Consider the following 17,248-nt stretch of genomic DNA (forward strand, 5'->3'; position numbering starts at 1 on the left):
ATATTTGTTCTATACAATATCTCAACAAAAGAATATATTTTTAGTGAAATTTAATCTAAACTGTTAGATAAACATTTTACTGACACTAAAAAGTGATAATTCTTAAAAAACAAAAGGCGATAATAAAAGCAAACAATGAAGTGTAAATAATAAAAAAAGAAACTATTGATTTTAAATCTTTTATTTAATATCTATTCCAAACAATATCTTAACAAAAGAATATTTTTATAGATAAAAAACCTTAGTTGTGAGATAAATGGGTTAAGTTCTTAAAGAAATACAAATACGTGTTAATAATTAAAACATAAATTAAGCTCTTGCAATGTCGTAAAAACCAAAAGCTCATTTTGATGAAGGCATTTATTTCAGCTTTGACTCATAGACAGCTTGCAGCTAAATTTATCACAATTAAGCAAATATCACCTGAAAATATTCCGCTTAATATGATGTCCGAAATAAAAGTTTGCCAAAGTATACAGAGAAATCCGAAACAGAAGCAGAAAATCGAATCGAAAGGCAAGCAAGCAGTAAGAATCAAGCTGATTAATGCAAAACGTGGCAGCTGGCACCACTTGTCACACAGATTCCATTAGGTCATCGCCGCATTTACATATAGATTCGGAATAGTTAAACTGTGCGTTGTCGTTGTCGATGTCCCCTCTTAGAAAAATAATACTATTAAATTCATTGGGGGAAATTGCGTGAGAAAAGCGAGAAAGTTTCGCTGGCCCGCAATGCAGGTGGCAGATTAGCAACTTTCCTCGGATTCGTTTGGTTTCGTTGGATTCGCTGTTCTGGCGGCCGAAACGCAAAAAAAATAAATAAAAATTGGCAATCATTTGTAAACAATGTGAAGGGGGTTTGAGTTCCGAAGGGGTTTACCGAAATGCTATTGACTGTTTAGCCGCTGAGCGGTAAGAAATACGGCGCGCATGACCCACTTTTGAGCCATGTTTATTTCTTTTACTTGTAGCTGCTGCTGCTCTATAGTATACCTCTGTCGCTCTCTCTTTCTAAACAACTTTTTAGGCAAATTAGCAGCTGCAGAGGCATTGAAAGTTGCTTAACCACTTGCCGAAAAAAACAAAAAAAACACATAACCAGAACCTTACAGAATTGGTTATTACGTAGCCCAACAATAGCTACAAGTTGTCTATAGATTGCAGCCCATTTCAATATAACTCTCGAAACACTCTCGACAACAAACACTACTTTCAATGCCAAATCGGCTTAACTGGGTCAGCAATTTTGTGTATGCGTTCTATCGAATTGTTTTCCACCTCTTCGCAAGCGATTTTCATTGTCAAATTCTCAAGCCAGGCCCATGATCATTCAATTATTTAATTCATCTTTTCTGCTGTCTTCCGCGTTAAGTACAAAAGTGCAAAACTGTCTGCAATTAATATGCACAGTCAACTCTGCACAACAGCAACATCAACAAAAACGCGACTCAAGTTGCTGGCTATGTTGGTAACCATGGGGAAATTATGGCAAATTGTGCTTATTTATAGATTTCAATAAATGGTGTTTTCTCAAAAACAAGCTGTTAGTTAGCAAGTGAGTTTAAGTTCAAATTTAGCTAAGTCACCCTACCATCTTAAATTTTATTCATGACGTTTAATCTACATTTTCATTGTCTCTTTTCAAAAATATTAGTAAATTTATGATGAGCAAACGATATTTTGGATGGTGGTTATATTGATGGTAACGATTTGTATAAACATATTCAATGGTTTTATTATTATTATTATTATTATTATTTTTGCATTTTTGAAGAAAAACTAGGAAAAACTATTTCCAGTGGTTCTTTTTTTCTTATTTGCACCTTTTACCTTAAATAGATAATTCCCACGGAAGTTTATTTCTAATTTTTTTTCTTTTTGGTAAAAGAACTTTGACTTTACATAATATATAACAAAAATAATGGATATATATAAAATTATTACTAACATAGTTATTTTTTAGTACAGCGATTCTATTTCTGACTATAGTTTTTGGGTGCCACACCCACTGTGCCCTGCATCAGCTGAATTATGTCTATGCAACCTTAACTCAGCAACTTTGCAGCTGCTTGAGTAACTGCACTTTGCAACCATTAGTTTGTGGCTTTGGCTTTGGCTTTACCTTTTGGCTATAGATTCAGCTTCAGGCCCGACTTGAGCTGCAGTACCAATCCTCGGCAACAAAGTCGCTGCTGATTTTGTTGACACATGCTAACGGATGCTGGGATACTGTTGGCTCAGCTGCATAATGCAATCCTTTTGCCCAGTCACTTATCAGTCATTTGTGGAGTGGAGTCGCAGGTTTTTAGTTTTTTAGTTTGCGGTTGGACTTGGGACATGGGACATGGGACATGGGACGTGTACCTTGCATAATGGACAAACGTGAGAAAATGTTTTGCAAAGAAAGTGTGAGAGATACTCAATGGAGCAGACAGGTGTCGACGATGTTGAGTGCTGAGTGGGTACCGGAGTAGGTTTGATTGTGCGATTACTCGCATGTGGAGCACACAGTGCGCGACAAAAAGACGAACACGTAGTGACGCCGGCAATAATCATGATGTAATTGGTCCCAATTTATTTGGGAAAGTGCCTGCTCCATTGGCTGACGCACACGTGTGCTGACCACATTGAAAGCAAACCAAAAAACAAAACCAAAACCAAACTAAACCTCAACCCGCTTCCTCTTCTCATTTCAGCTTACCGACGAGGTGGTGCGCAAGAAAACCGAATACCAAAAACATTTGGAAGGCTACAAAGCGCTGCGCACGCGTTTCGAGGAGCACTACATTAAAGGTGAGCTCGAAAACCTGGCTATCAATTTACAGAATTTACAATCACAAAGGTTTCAATATATAAAGTCATGGTTTAATTTAAACACTGCCATAAAATGCTTCCTTAATTAATTATAATACTAAAGTAACCATATTTTTATTATTTAATTATTCTAATTAAAATCATTTTAAAATATATGATATATTAATATTTTTGGGAATGACTTAGTCAATATGTTCTAGCAATAACTTCCTCAACTATTTGCATAAAGTAAGTTTTTTATACTTTTCTAAAATGCTTTTCCTTTTTTTAATTCTTTTGGAACAAAGCCCATATCTAAATGTACAACAAACAATCTAAAGGCTGTAGCATAAAAAAAATAAATTTTATAAATAACAATTCTTCTGAGATTGAAATAAGCTTATATAAATGTCTCAAGGATATCATACTTCTTAAAATGTTAACTGCTAAAAATTTTGTTCTAATAGCTAATTTTATATATTTCTCCGATTTCAGCCCCCAGTCGCAGTGGCCGCAAGCTGGACGATGTGCGCGACAAGTACCAGAAGGCATGCCGCAAGCTGCATCTCACACACAACGAGTACGTGCTGTCCATCACGGAGGCCATCGAGGTGGAGAAGGACTTTCGCACGGTGCTGCTCCCTGGATTGCTGGAGCATCAACAGTCCGTCCAGGAGAGCTTCATCCTGCTGTGGCGCAACATCCTGCAGGAGGCGGCGCAGTATGGCGATCTCACGGCCGACAAGTACAGGGAGATACAGAAACGCATCGACACTGTGATAGGCGGCATCAATCCGTCCGAGGAGTATGGCGAATTCACCGAAAAACACAAGTGAGTCCTGTCCTGTTTAATAAGAATTTATTGAAATTATTAATAAAATTATAATGCTAGAACATCCCCCACAACCCCGCATCTTTTCCAATTCGATGAGACGCTCATCGAGGACATACCCGGCAAACTACAGTCAAGCACCCTGACGGTGGACAACCTCACGGTGGACTGGCTGAGAAATCGCCTCCAGGAACTGGAAGGCGCGGTCAAGGAGTGCCAGGAGAAGCAGCTAAAGATGATCGAGCACGTGAATGGTGGCTCCCCGGTGGCCAATGGCAGCATCATATCCAACGGCAGCAACACCTCCAACGGCATTCAGTCCAACAAGGATAGCCTATGGTGAGTGGCTTCTGGGCCTAAACTTGAACATTTATTGTGATTTCGATGAAAACTCCAAGAAAATCAATCCCAAATTACAAGCCAACAGAGTTTTAGAAATTGTAACCACAAACTTTGAAAGGTATGCCTTTTAAAAATTGGTTAGCTGTAAGAAAAGTTATGGCCTTGGAAGTTCTGGATTTAAGCCATTTTCGGAACAAAGGAAAGGGTTTACATCATTAAAATTTCAAGAAAATCGACCCAAAATTCCAAACCAAAATTTAAACGCAGATTCTTAGAGCTTGGGACCACAAACTTATAGAGCCATTCCTTTTCAAAATCAGATAACTGTAAGAAAAGTTATGACCTTGGAAGTGCTGGTTTTTGGTCACTTTTCTGCGAAGCCATTTGTGGAAAAAAAGGAAAGGGGTACCATCATTAAAATTTCAAGAAAATCGACCCAAAATTCCAAACCAAAATTTAAACGCAGATTCTTAGAGCTTAGGACCACAAACTTATAGAGCCATTCCTTTTCAAAATCGGATAACTGTAAGAAAAGTTATGGCCTTGGAAGTGCTGGTTTTTGGTCACTTTTCTGCAAAGCCATTTGTGGAAAAAAAGGAAATGAAATTTCAAGAAAATCGACCCAAAATTCCAAACCAAAATTTAAACGCAGATTCTTAGAGCTTAGGACCACAAACTTATAGAGCCATTCCTTTTTATAGTCCGATATCTGTAAAAAAAGTTATGGCCTTGAAAGTGCTGGTTTTTGGTCACTTTTCTGCAAAGCCATTTGTGGAAAAATTTCATTAAAATTTCAAGAAAATCGACCCAAAATTCCAAACCAAAATTTAAACGCAGATTCTTAGAGCTTGGGACCACAAACTTATAGAGCCATTCCTTTTCAAAATCGGATAACTGTAAGAAAAGTTATGGCCTTGGAAGTGCTGGTTTTTGGTCCCTTTTCTGCAAAGCCATTTGTGGAAAAAAAGGAAAGGGGTACCATCATTAAAATTTCAAGAAAATCGACCCAAAATTCCAACCCAAAATTTAAACGCAGATTCTTAGAGCTTAGGACCACAAACTTATAGAGCCATTCCTTTTCAAAATCGGATATCTGTAAGAAAAGAAATCGCCTTGGAAGTATTGGATTTTAGAGGAATCGGGTATCTGTAAGAATGGATTTAAAAGTTATGGTTTGAGGTAACTTTTCTGCAATGACATATTTTTGGAAAAATAAAAAGGGGTTGTTTGTGCTTTTTTAAGGTCACTAGCTCAAGAAGGCAATGAATCTTCAAACATTTAAGCATCTTTATTAGGGATTCTAAACAAATACCCCTTTATACTAGATTAAACTGTCAAGTTATTCATGAAATTTTCACTTATCAGTCGGCAGTCGAAGGACCTGAACGCATTGCGTTGCCAAGAGAAGCAAAAGCAGAAGCTGGTGGACATGATCAAGTGCGCTCTGAACGAGGTGGGATGCGAGGAGCTGCCCTCCGGATGCGACGACCACTTGACCCTTGAGCAGAACTTCATCGAGAACGGCTACAACAATGAGCAGCAGGTAGGTGGTTGCTATATATAGTAGCCCTTAGTCTAAATAGGTTTTGATTAGTCCTAAGTGGTAGTGGTGGATATGGTCTAACTAAACTCTAATCTAACTTTTTCTCTGGATGCTGCCCTTTATCTACTATATAATCACAACATACCCATGAACACATGCGAAACCTAACCCATTAGCAGAGGTCCAACTCCACGAGTTCACCAGGTCTGGGCATTATGAACGAGCTGATGCGACGCGGCGGGGTTTTGACCCTTTTGCGTGGCCGGGGACGTCATATCAAGCGAAAGAGTACCCCACAGCCGGCAACACCTATGACAAGGTTACGTCAAGGACGCTTCAACAAGCTGCAGCCACGATCCCAAAGCCTGGGATCCTTGTCGGTAATTGGGAACGGGCTGGGGCTGGGGAATGGGCAAAGCCCTGCTGCACGTTATGAGCCCATCACTACTAACCATCGTTCGGCCAGTGTTCACTATTTGGGCGAGCAGATCCCGCTGAGTTCTGTTAGCCCGCCTGAATTGCCACGTTTGCGACGCACCCAGTGTTCCATGTTGTGTTTGGGTGAGGATTTGGCCCTACCTGTGCTTGCCTCGCCCGCTCCACTCACCCAGCTAACCGCTGCTGTCCTTACTAACACCAATAACAATCATATCTATGCGGACTTGGAACTGGACAGGAAAACAGAAGCCTCACCAAGTCCAGAAGGCCATGAAGAGAAGGAGAAACAGGAGGAGCAGGAGGAGCACATACAAATTGAAATAAACCAGGCCGGACCGCAAAACTCCATAGATGCTCATCTGGACAGGATTGATGAACTGAATCGAGTTCTAGATGATCGCCTGAAGCGCAGTCTGCAGCCCAGTGATGATCTGAATGCCATCGAAAGTGCCGAAGAGGAGGTGCACAAACAAACCAGAAAGCAAACACAAGATGCGGATAGCCAAACCAAGCGCAGTTCCAGCTCCAGTTCGGAGTGTCGATCCACCAAGGATCATCGTTCCAAAAAGAGATCGCTTTCGTTTACCCAGAAATCCATAAGCAGCATCTTTAGCAACCTCAAGGAGTTCTCCAAAAGTCCACTCGTGCGAATGGCCAAGAATCAATCGCTCAATGAGGAGACCCAAACGAACAGTGATTGCCCCACAAACAGTAGCAGTTCCAGCAGTAACAACAATAACAATAATAATAGTAATAGCAATAGCAATAGCAATAGCAATCACAGTGCCTCCTCGCAGTCGACGATTATAACGAGCACGATTACAACGACCATAACGACCACGACGAGTTCGACGACGCCGTCCAAGGAAACCTCAAGACTGAAATTCAAGGTGCCCAAGATCCAGAAGAAATCGAAGGCCATACGAAACACATTCCGCTCCAAGCTGCTCAATTTCCAGCTGAAACGTTCGTCCAAGCCGTGCAAACAGTGCACCAAAAGGCGGCGCATCCATCCCAGCAAGAGTGTCTTTGATTTTGCCCGCGAATTCGAGGTGGATCAATCACAACCAGCTGGATCGGATGAGCAATTCTGCAATTGCCCTCCGGTGGCCCCGAAAACCGTAAAGCCATCCGTCCAAATATCCGGCCACAAGGATCTGGCCTTCGAGTCCACTTCCGGGGAGCTGGAGGAGCACCAGGACCACGACGATGACGACGAGGACAGTGACGATGTGCTCAGCATGAAGGATCACTGCTACTGTGTGCCCAGCCTGGCGGCCAGTGTGAGTTACCCGTATCCGCATCCGTATCGTATCTGAGCAAGAATCGCACCCACCGTATCGAGCGTATCTAAGCCAACTGGGCGCCACACGACGCCACCAACTCACCATTGAATCGAACTGAAATGCATCGCATCGCATCGCACTTGCTTGCCTCCTCAGTTTGCATGTTTGTTTGATTGATTGTGCATGTCTCAATATTGAAAACATTTTGGGGGAAAAATGAGCTTTTTATAGAGAGCGGGCCCAAAATAAAAAACACAGGGTGACCTTAGCCAAGACTCAAAGGTGGGGTATATAACAACAGTCGGTCTGTTCCAATTTGTTGTTTTTTTTTTCTTTTTTTTTTTTAGTTTTTATTTAGAATCTGTTTCCAGATAGGAAAATCACCAATTTTGTAGTATTATTAGTTTTAGCCAAATTGTTTAATTATTACAATTTGTTTAATGTTATATTTCAAATTAATTTAAATTTACAAATCTGGAACTCTGAAATAATATTTTTTTTAATTTTTATTTTGACAAATATTAGATAAAATTATTTGATCTTCTCTAGTTGTGAAACACAAAAGTGTTTAAAAATCTCGTCTGATCAGAATGACTTTTACCCTTCCAATTGCTAAAATTACTTGTGCGTGCCAATGAGAAAGAGCGAAAGTAGCAGAGAGCATAAGCCTCTACTACCATATATCTTTTAGTTCTCACCGATCTGGCGAGCTGTTTGGATACCGAGCAGCAGCAGTTGCCATTAATCTAGTCCACTGAAATGTTTGGCGTCTGTTTGGCCAGTGAATAGTTGGAGATCCATCCAAATTTACATTTGTAGGCATAGCCGGACAGAACGCGTGACTATTTCGGTTTCTGTGAGACAATTGCGCAAGTTCAAGTGGCTTTGTTTGGGGCATCTGGTGCACGGAGTTTTCCATCATGAGCAGCACTGCTTCCGGACAGAGCAGCAACTACGCCGGAGCTGAGAGTGGGGGAATTTTCGAGACAATTGTTTTTAGCGGTCGCCCCATTCCGCCGGCCCGAAAAAAGCGGCCAAAATCCAAAGTGTTTGTAAGTCACCGGAGGGATAACCTTGAATGTAGATCCACATTTGCCTCTAGTAACAAAATATATATGTATTTCTCTAGACTTAATACGCCTTTTTTGTGCTTACCGTATTTAATTATAATTTTAAATTGCTTGTATATCTTGGAGCTACTGCAATTTCGTCAGAGCCAATTGCACCCACGCATTTCCGCTGGTCATTTGGAAATGTGTGGAAATGGCGTGTTAACCACTAGAATTGTTTTTCCTTGTTTACTTGTATTCTGCATGCTTTCACTAATCTTCTGGCTGAGAGATGGGGAAGATGAATTTGCTAATTATCTGGATCTTGCAGATATCGCTCTCCACGAATCGTCCGCTTTACGAGGAGGAATGGTTCCATGGCGTTTTGCCGCGTGAAGAGGTGGTGCGACTGCTGAACAACGACGGTGACTTCCTGGTCCGAGAAACGATTCGAAACGAGGAGAGCCAGATCGTGCTGAGTGTCTGCTGGAATGGCCACAAGCACTTCATTGTCCAGACCACCGGCGAGGGTAACTTCCGGTTCGAGGGACCTCCGTTTGCCAGCATCCAGGAACTGATAATGCACCAATATCACTCCGAGCTGCCGGTGACCGTCAAATCCGGAGCCATACTCCGGCGACCTGTTTGCCGCGAACGCTGGGAGCTGAGCAACGACGATGTGGTGCTCCTGGAGCGGATTGGCAGGGTAATTAACCAGCCTTGCATACAACAAAAGCCAACTTTGGCAAGCCGAAGTTTATATGCCCTTGTAGCTATTACTGAAATAAAATCTCTATATAAACAACTTTCCACTCAAATCCAATAATCAGTTAACCGCCCTAAACAATAGGGCCATGCCATTCAATATACTGATATGAGACTATATTTCAATTTGTATGCGCATATGCTTAAATAGTTTACTATCCCAATGTTTAGGGAAACTTTGGAGACGTTTACAAGGCCAAACTGAAGTCCACCAAACTGGATGTGGCCGTGAAGACCTGCCGCATGACCCTGCCCGACGAACAGAAGCGTAAATTCCTGCAGGAAGGTCGCATTCTTAAGCAATACGATCATCCCAATATCGTCAAACTAATAGGCATTTGTGTGCAGAAGCAGCCCATAATGATTGTCATGGAATTGGTGCTGGGTAAGTTCCGGAAATAGGAGTTTGTAATATATAATTATATGTTATATTACATTTTTAGGAGGCTCCCTGCTCACGTATTTGCGAAAGAACTCCAATGGTCTCTCCAATCGCCAACAAATGGGAATGTGCAGGGATGCGGCGGCAGGTGGGTGGTCTCAAAACCATCCAACTCATATTTACATATTAAAGGATATTTATTTTACTAAGGCATGCGATATCTGGAATCGAAGAACTGCATTCATCGCGATCTGGCGGCTCGTAATTGTCTCGTTGACCTGGAGCACAGTGTAAAGATTTCCGACTTTGGAATGTCACGCGAGGAGGAAGAGTATATAGGTAAATCCCATTTAGTCCCAAGGAAAAGAAAGTTATATTTTAATTCAAATTTTTTTAAATAGTTTCCGATGGCATGAAGCAAATCCCTGTGAAGTGGACAGCTCCCGAGGCCCTCAATTTCGGAAAGTATACCTCACTGTGCGATGTGTGGTCCTATGGCATTCTGATGTGGGAGATCTTCTCCAAGGGCGACACACCCTATTCGGGCATGAGCAATTCAAGGGCCAGAGAGCGGATCGATACGGGTAAATATTGTTATTTAATAAGTTATAAGTTTACTATCCCCGCTCATAGCCTTAAAATTTAACAAATAGTTGATATAAATGTTTTAAAGCATTCTTTAAATTTCAAGTCGAATAAAATTGACAGAGTCTTAAAACAAAAAAATCATTTGCGTAGACGACAATTAAAAAAAATTATGAGCACGTTTTTAACTAAACAGATTTTTAAAAATATTTGTACTATTCGGTGAGAGAGTCTTTAATGAATTGATTTTTTATTTAAAAAAAATTTTACTATCATCGATTTTAATTGTCAGCCATATTGTCAAAACATTAAAATATTTTTAAATGCTTCGCTTAAATACTAGTTTAAAGTGTTATATTGTATGACACAAATAATTAAAAATTTGGTTGCCGAAAAAAATCAGGGATATGCATATAATAGATAAAAATAAATATTTAACTTATATTGGACAATAGGTTATTGACCATATTTGTGCTCGGCAACTGGGGTTAACACCTTGACACAACTTATTCTGATAAGGACACTAATCTTTGATGATATATTTCCAGGATATCGCATGCCAACGCCAGAGAACACGCCAGCGGAAATGTATCGACTGATGCTCAAGTGCTGGGCCGCCGATGCCGAGTCCCGGCCGCATTTCGATGAGATCTACAATGTGGTCGACGCCCTCATCCTGCGCCTGGACAACAGCCACTGAAAGCGGCTCCGTCCGCTTGGAACACTTAGCATACTCAACGTAGATTTAGTCAGCGCTTTTAAAGTCTTAACAACGAGATGCCTGTATTTATGAGATAGCGAATACTATACGTTTTAGCACATAAGCGATATTTATATAGAGACATATATATTTTCTAGCCATGTAAATGTAAATTTCGATATATACTGTACTGTGTGTTTGTTCGACTGAGCGTGTTTAATGAATCCTTAATGTGCCAAAAACCGCAAAAAGATCTTAAAACAAATTAAAGAATACAAAAAGAAAATTGATATTGTGTGTCTGCTTCGTAGCCTAAGCTCATGAATTTATATACTTAGTTGTTTGTGTTTTAGTTCTTAGTTCTCTGCAGAAAATCATAATTTGTAAATTATGCAAACTCTACGTTGGTCAATTTGTTTCTAGGCTTTGTATTTTATGTATATTTATTTACACCTAGTTTACATTTATACTTCGACTACGATTATGTTTACACTTATATACAACTAAGCTCTAAGTTAAAGCTTTAAGTTTTGCTGCGCTGCTGAAGTGAATAAATCATATGTGTACTATATACAAGCTAGCTCTACGAATCGGAATCATTTGTGAGGGCTAGAGGGACATCGGAGAACTGAACTTTGGAGTAGAATTTCTTGAGTTCGTTTTTCAGCTCCAGACTGTGGCTCCAGTCCACTGTTTCGCAAACGACCTTGACTTCGACGGTATAGATATCCTTCAGCCAGGCCCTCTCGTGCATAATATCCTTGATCGAGACTCCCACGCGAACTAGCAGGGCGCACAGATCGTTGATTCCACCGGGACGATCGCTGACCTCCACATTGAACTTGACCAGACGACCCACGGCGGCCAAACCTCGTTCCAAGCAACGTCCAAAAACGGTGGTGTCTATATTGCCTCCACAGAGAAGAACCACAACCCTTTATAAGAATAAGAAATGGTATTACTGTATCAAGAAGTCAGCAGTGCAATAATAAAATAGCTAATCTGATAAAAAAACAAAATAGTGAAATAAATATCTGCCTGTTGAATTCCAAAGATAGTTTTCCATATTTCAGTTATATAAGTTATCCTGCAATAACACCTTTGTAGGTCTGAAACAAAGTACTCACTTCTTTCCCTTGAGCTCATCAAGATGGCCGGCCAAAATGGCCGCTAAGCCTGCTCCACCCGCTCCCTCGACGACGCACTTCTCCTCCTCCACCAGCCGGAGGATGGCCACTGCGATCCACTCCTCCTTGACCACCACCATGCGATCGATCAGGGGCATGGCCGTGGCATAGGCGTTATAGCCAACTTTGGGCACTGCCAGACCATCGGCCAGCGTGTTCTTGATGGGCGTGTGAATGGGTCCGTTGTTTTCCATGGCCCGGGTGAAGCTGGCGCATTTCTCCGACTCAACACCCTGTTGAAAAAGTATTCCAAAAAGTTAGTAAAAGTAAAATGGAACAGAAAATATGAGTACATGTGTGTATATTGAATTACAAAGTTTGTGTTTTATAAACAAATTGAATAGATAACTAAAAAACGCAATGGATGAAAATCAAACCGAAAAGTTGGGTTTACTACTTTTTCTTACAAAGCGAAAAGTATTTCTATAATTAATTAATCAATTTTTAAGTACTTGTTTTTCTTTGAGTACAAATTTTAAAATGTATACTCACAATGATCTTAGTTTTGGGGGAAAGTGCCTTCACAGCCGAGGCGATTCCCGCAATCAGTCCACCTCCGCCCACCGGAACCACCACTGCATCCGGTTCTGGCACCTGCTCGAGTATCTCCAGGCCAATGGTTCCCTGGCCGGCCATGATGTGCGGATGATCGTAGCCATTCACGTACAGTAGTCCCTCCTCGCGGGACATCCGCATGGCCAGGGACTTGGCCTCGCCCATGTCGTTGCCATCCACGATGACGCGGGCCTTGTAGTTGCGGCACTTCTGGATCTTCATGATGGGCGCCGCCTTGGGCATCACCACAGTCACTGGAATGCCGAGTTTCCAGCCATGATAGCACAATGCCTGGGCATGATTGCCCAAGGAGGCACTGATCACTCCCGTTCGCTTTTGCTCCTCAGTTAATGATAACAACGCATAGCGGGCGCCACGCTCCTTGAAGCTGTCAAAATTTCAATTGCGTATATCAGTCACATGTTGATCACGACGAAATCACAAATCAATTAGCAACAGCTATTAATTTAACCCCATCGATGCTAATCAACTACCACTTATCGCTTATCTTATCGGATCTCTGCCTTTTATGTACAGAAATTCGGGCGCAATATTAGAACCCTAAAAGCGGTTTAAGTGTCAACAAACTTCCCTAACTAGATCTATATTTATAGATAAATGTAATAGAAATTCAAGTAAAACTAAATATGTTAATTATTATTTTGGTTTAACAAAGATTGACTCTATAACATGAGTATAGACAGACTCTTATCATAAAACGGGAAATTGCACTCCCAGACAATATTTATAGTTACGCAATGATTACTAAATGCTTAAAAAAACAGATTATTATAAACAATAATGCCAAAGTGATAGTGAACCTTGGACGTATTTTCACTTTGAAAAGAGTAGGCAAGGGAAGGGGAAGTATTACTTATTATTATTAAAAAAATTAGATTAATAAAACACCTTAAAAATGTATTAGAGTAGCTTATTACTTAAAGCATTAAACGAAAATGTATCTCAATTTTATAGGGCTACAAATTCAATACTAGAAACTGATCTAAAAATAAAATACCTATCTTTACTATAGCGGATGCTATTAAATATTTTATGAACTTCAAACTTAGCCAATTAAGAAAACTAAAATAGAACGCAATTGTAACCTGTTAATTGGCAAATAACTAGTACTAAAAGTTTAACTAAATTGAAGAAAAAGGTGTTCTATTTTCACTATCTTGATATGATTTTTGATCTTAAGACATGGTCTTCGAATTTCTTGGCTCTGTTTGACTTTTTCAACTCACCTGCCTGTGTATTGCAGGAAATCCTTTTTCAAATACAGCTCCATGCCATATAGATCGGATGATGTGGCTTTCTGTGGTACACTTTCCGTAAGAACACAAAATGGAAACAGGAAATGTAGAAATATTTACCGGACAGGGAGTGCGTTCGACTCCGCCGCGGATGAGAAATGCAGCCGATGTGACATCGTGGAAGGAAATGCGTTGCGGTTGCTCCGGATTGCAGAAGGGATCGATGATCTCCTCAACTCCGCCCAAGACATGCCTGGGTCTTATTGGCACCTCCAATTTTCCATTTGTGGCTTTTGTAGCCGCTCCATTTGCTTCCTTGAGCGTTTCCGTCTTCACTGCCGACGACATTACAAAAATAGCTCAAAAATCACTCTAGGACTACGACCGCCTTCGATAACTACTCGCTGAATACTGCTGAATGCCCGAATGATCGGAACTGGTATATATAGGCGTATTCGAGTGGATGAGGAGTCTCTGTATATTGGGTCGTAAAAACGGCACCTTTGCAATATGTTTGAATTGCCGGCTGGCCACTTTATGGGGCCCGACGACGAACTGATAAGAACTGCTCTGGAAACGAAATAATAACAACGATAACGTCTACGTTTGTACTTGTTTTTCCCTTTATTTTTTGGCAACGTCATCGGAAATGTTCATTTCAACTCCTGGATGGGAAAACAAGTCCATAAAAAATGAATTTGCAAATCGGTTGCGGGTCCATTATCTAAAAACCACAGCGAAAATTTTTGAAAACTTGGAAATTTGAAAAACTTCCCGTTACATAATTTACAAAATTGTAACAAAAGTAAAAAAAAACTAAAAATAACTATTAAAATTTTCAAAAAATTGTTTCATTTTAAATTTGGACTTTAAAAAAAGGTATAATAAGTGATATTTGAGGTGTTTATTTATTAGTTTATAAAATAATCGGTATTTGAGATTTTTTTTCTTTATAAAATTTATTTTGAAACATGTACATGTACGTATAAACAAATTATGACTGTAGATGGTCAGCTTTCATGCTAGCCTAATATCTGTGTGATTATTTTCTAATTGCATCTCGCACGAGCCCCCCATTTTTTTTTAATAAAAAACTCAATTGATAAGTTTTAATTTGAAGACACGCCCATTTATTACGGCCAAAATAACAAAATTAATCTTATCAGCGGGGGAATAAGATGATAAGAGATGCTAGGCAAAACAACAACGCGCCTCTAGGGATCAAAAGCCAACCAGTTGGCCGGATTGGTGACCGTCATTTGCTCCACTTGCTCCAAAGTAACCCCGCGGTCGAACATTCGCGGCAGGATGTTGGTGTGGATGTGGTGATACCCATGACCGCCATAGGAAGTCTATAAATAGTTAATTTTAGGTATAAAATAAAAATAAGAATATAGTTAATTTTAGCCCACCAATCGATGTTTTGTGTGGATGTCGTGGGACATGAGCAGCTTGTCCATCAAACCCTCTTTAATGAGCTTTATCAAGTTGTCGATACGTTGGCCATCGGAGATCATGTCCACACTGGTATTTAGTTGATAGAAGGAGCACTCGGTACCAAAGAGATCGTATTGTATATAGCAGCCTAGTTTGGCGAACTCCAGCAGCTCATCAATGTCGAAAATTGTGCCTGAAATATAATATGTAAATTAGATATCCATTGGGATAGTTAAATTTAAAAAACTATATTTCTCACGATCCAAATGGGACATCACGCACTTGTCGGCACGCCCACCCGCCTCCAAGTAAAGACGCATTATCTCGAACGGAGCTTTGGTCACACGATGCGGATGCATGGATACACCACAGCCCAGGACTTCCTGGATCTCACCTGCTGCCCTAATTGATTTTTTCTCAAAATCTATAATAAAACAAAACATTTTAAAAAGTAAGCAATAAAACTTTAGGAACAAGCCACAAAATAAAATAAAAATCTTAGAACAAGTTATAGAAAATACAAATATTGACTAGTGCAATAAGCTCAACTTTGTCGCACTAGGATAGTAAATACATAAACAAACAAATACAAAAAATTACGAAAAAAAGAAAACAGCCTTTTCAACCATAGAAAATAGGAGAAATATTAGAACATTGATTTAGTAATATGTAGGAACATTATAAATAACAAAAAACAAAGTATATACAACCGATCATCTACAAAGGTTACCTTTGTAAAATGCATATTTAATACAATGTATTGCAAATATAGTTTTCTATAATTAAATTTACGAATAATAAAGTAAATTTATAAATTATTTACTGACATACCATGAATGGGATAGACACTGGCCACCTCGCCTATGAATCCGCACTTGACCGCCTGCCCATTGACCTGTAGACCAGTGATGATGTCCTTGGAGTAGAGATCACTCATCTGCTCCACAGTTAAGCTGGCATGACTGGCATCCTGCATGGCATGGATGTAGTGGCCTGTGCCGGCAATGAAGTGAACACCGGTGCTCTTGGCCAGCTCCACAATAAACTCCAAGTTGCGCTTCAGGCCATAGCTACTGTTTTCGACAATACTGCCACCGCCGTGTTTTTTGTAGAGGAGAACATCCTTTTTGGCCGCCTCCAGAGCTTCTCCATCGTAGAAGCGGACATTTTCCTTGCTGGAATACGGATACAGGCGGACATAACCCAGGGTTGACATGCTGATCTTGGCCTTCAGCTCACTCTCGAAATCCGGCGGTGGTGGGCGGTAAAAATGCTCGAAATCGAGGGCCACATGCTCGTGGGTCAAAGTTCGCCCCAACAGGTTGGGTGTGATGGTGCCCAGAACTGCACAGCAAAAAAAAATGTATTAGAATTGATGAAGTTCTGTATAATTTTTGATTATATCCATTGCGGTCTTTTCTTTAAAATTAAAAGGAAAATGTAAAGGAAAATTCTAAACAATTTTAAAGTTTTCGAATTTATTTTTTTCTATATTTTAAATAACACAAGTTCCCAAAAAATGAAAACCAAATACATAATGCACATAAAGCAAATAGTACCCATTTTAAAAATATTTTTTCACTTTAATTCAAATACCTTAATATTAAATCATGCAAATTTTTTCTTCTCTGTACGTGGAAAATTTCATTGTTTGATGAGTTGAGATAAACCCAATAACAGTTCTTATCTCGCGCTGATTTCTTAAGCAAATTACCAGTTTGTACGGTTGACATATTCACAGCTTACAATGTGGGTCACACTTTGAGTTAATTTTTTGTTTCTTTTATTTTTTGTGTTTATTTTTAGACTTGGTGGCGACCGAACGCTCTGAATGCCAGTGGAGAACTGATCTTGTAGAGCTGAAGTTCCCCAAGCACAGATATATGCTTACAGTTGCTTTGCTTTATCGCCACAACCCCGTCTTATCAAGAAAATATATTTTTTATTGCACACAATCAGAGATTGCACTAAGAAGATTTTGTTGACCACTTTCATTAGCTCCCATGACAAAGAATTAAAGAACGTTTGTTAATGCTAAATAAAAGCAGGTGATCAATGCAAGAGATACTAAGTAATAAAAACACCATTGTTAGTAA

At 39.9% G+C, this 17,248-nt stretch overlaps 3 protein-coding genes across 7 annotated transcripts in view; 1 reads left to right on the plus strand and 2 right to left on the minus strand.

The window, feature by feature from the left end:
- The window catches only part of LOC128252590 (tyrosine-protein kinase Fer), a 32,747-nt gene extending 21,454 nt beyond the window's left edge, over nt 1-11,293 (plus strand). Inside the window, exons 4-14 of one of the 5 annotated variants that reach the window (XM_052980395.1) lie at nt 2,699-2,795; nt 3,291-3,627; nt 3,688-3,966; nt 5,335-5,512; nt 5,692-7,233; nt 8,617-8,991; nt 9,222-9,435; nt 9,494-9,580; nt 9,643-9,771; nt 9,834-10,016; nt 10,566-11,293. In XM_052980395.1, coding sequence (XP_052836355.1) covers nt 2,699-2,795; nt 3,291-3,627; nt 3,688-3,966; nt 5,335-5,512; nt 5,692-7,233; nt 8,617-8,991; nt 9,222-9,435; nt 9,494-9,580; nt 9,643-9,771; nt 9,834-10,016; nt 10,566-10,717 — 3,573 coding nt within the window. In that variant the 3' untranslated portion in view covers nt 10,718-11,293. Of the gene's footprint in view, nt 1-2,698; nt 2,796-3,290; nt 3,628-3,687; nt 3,967-5,334; nt 5,513-5,688; nt 7,234-7,818; nt 8,289-8,616; nt 8,992-9,221; nt 9,436-9,493; nt 9,581-9,642; nt 9,772-9,833; nt 10,017-10,565 lie in introns of those variants that run through there. The other 4 variants (XM_052980396.1, XM_052980397.1, XM_052980398.1 and 1 more) reach the window with 4 other exon arrangements.
- A 7-nt stretch (nt 11,294-11,300) lies between these two features.
- LOC128252592 (L-threonine ammonia-lyase) lies at nt 11,301-14,140 on the minus strand. Its single transcript, XM_052980401.1, has 5 exons — nt 13,836-14,140; nt 13,707-13,777; nt 12,397-12,847; nt 11,845-12,137; nt 11,301-11,652 (listed from the first exon to the last, which is right to left on the minus strand). The coding sequence occupies exons 1-5, from the start codon at nt 14,061-14,063 to the stop codon at nt 11,301-11,303; spliced, it is 1,395 nt and encodes a 464-aa protein (XP_052836361.1). The 5' UTR covers nt 14,064-14,140.
- A 678-nt stretch (nt 14,141-14,818) lies between these two features.
- LOC128251894 (phosphotriesterase-related protein) lies at nt 14,819-17,232 on the minus strand. The gene is made up of 5 exons (XM_052979142.1): nt 16,867-17,232; nt 15,984-16,496; nt 15,412-15,576; nt 15,128-15,345; nt 14,819-15,067 (listed from the first exon to the last, which is right to left on the minus strand). The coding sequence occupies exons 1-5, from the start codon at nt 16,883-16,885 to the stop codon at nt 14,930-14,932; spliced, it is 1,053 nt and encodes a 350-aa protein (XP_052835102.1). The 5' UTR covers nt 16,886-17,232; the 3' UTR covers nt 14,819-14,929.
- Nucleotides 17,233-17,248: the final 16 nt, after the last annotated feature.

This window comes from Drosophila gunungcola, chromosome 3R (assembly GCF_025200985.1).
Source record: "Drosophila gunungcola strain Sukarami chromosome 3R, Dgunungcola_SK_2, whole genome shotgun sequence".
NCBI lineage: Eukaryota > Metazoa > Arthropoda > Insecta > Diptera > Drosophilidae > Drosophila > Drosophila gunungcola.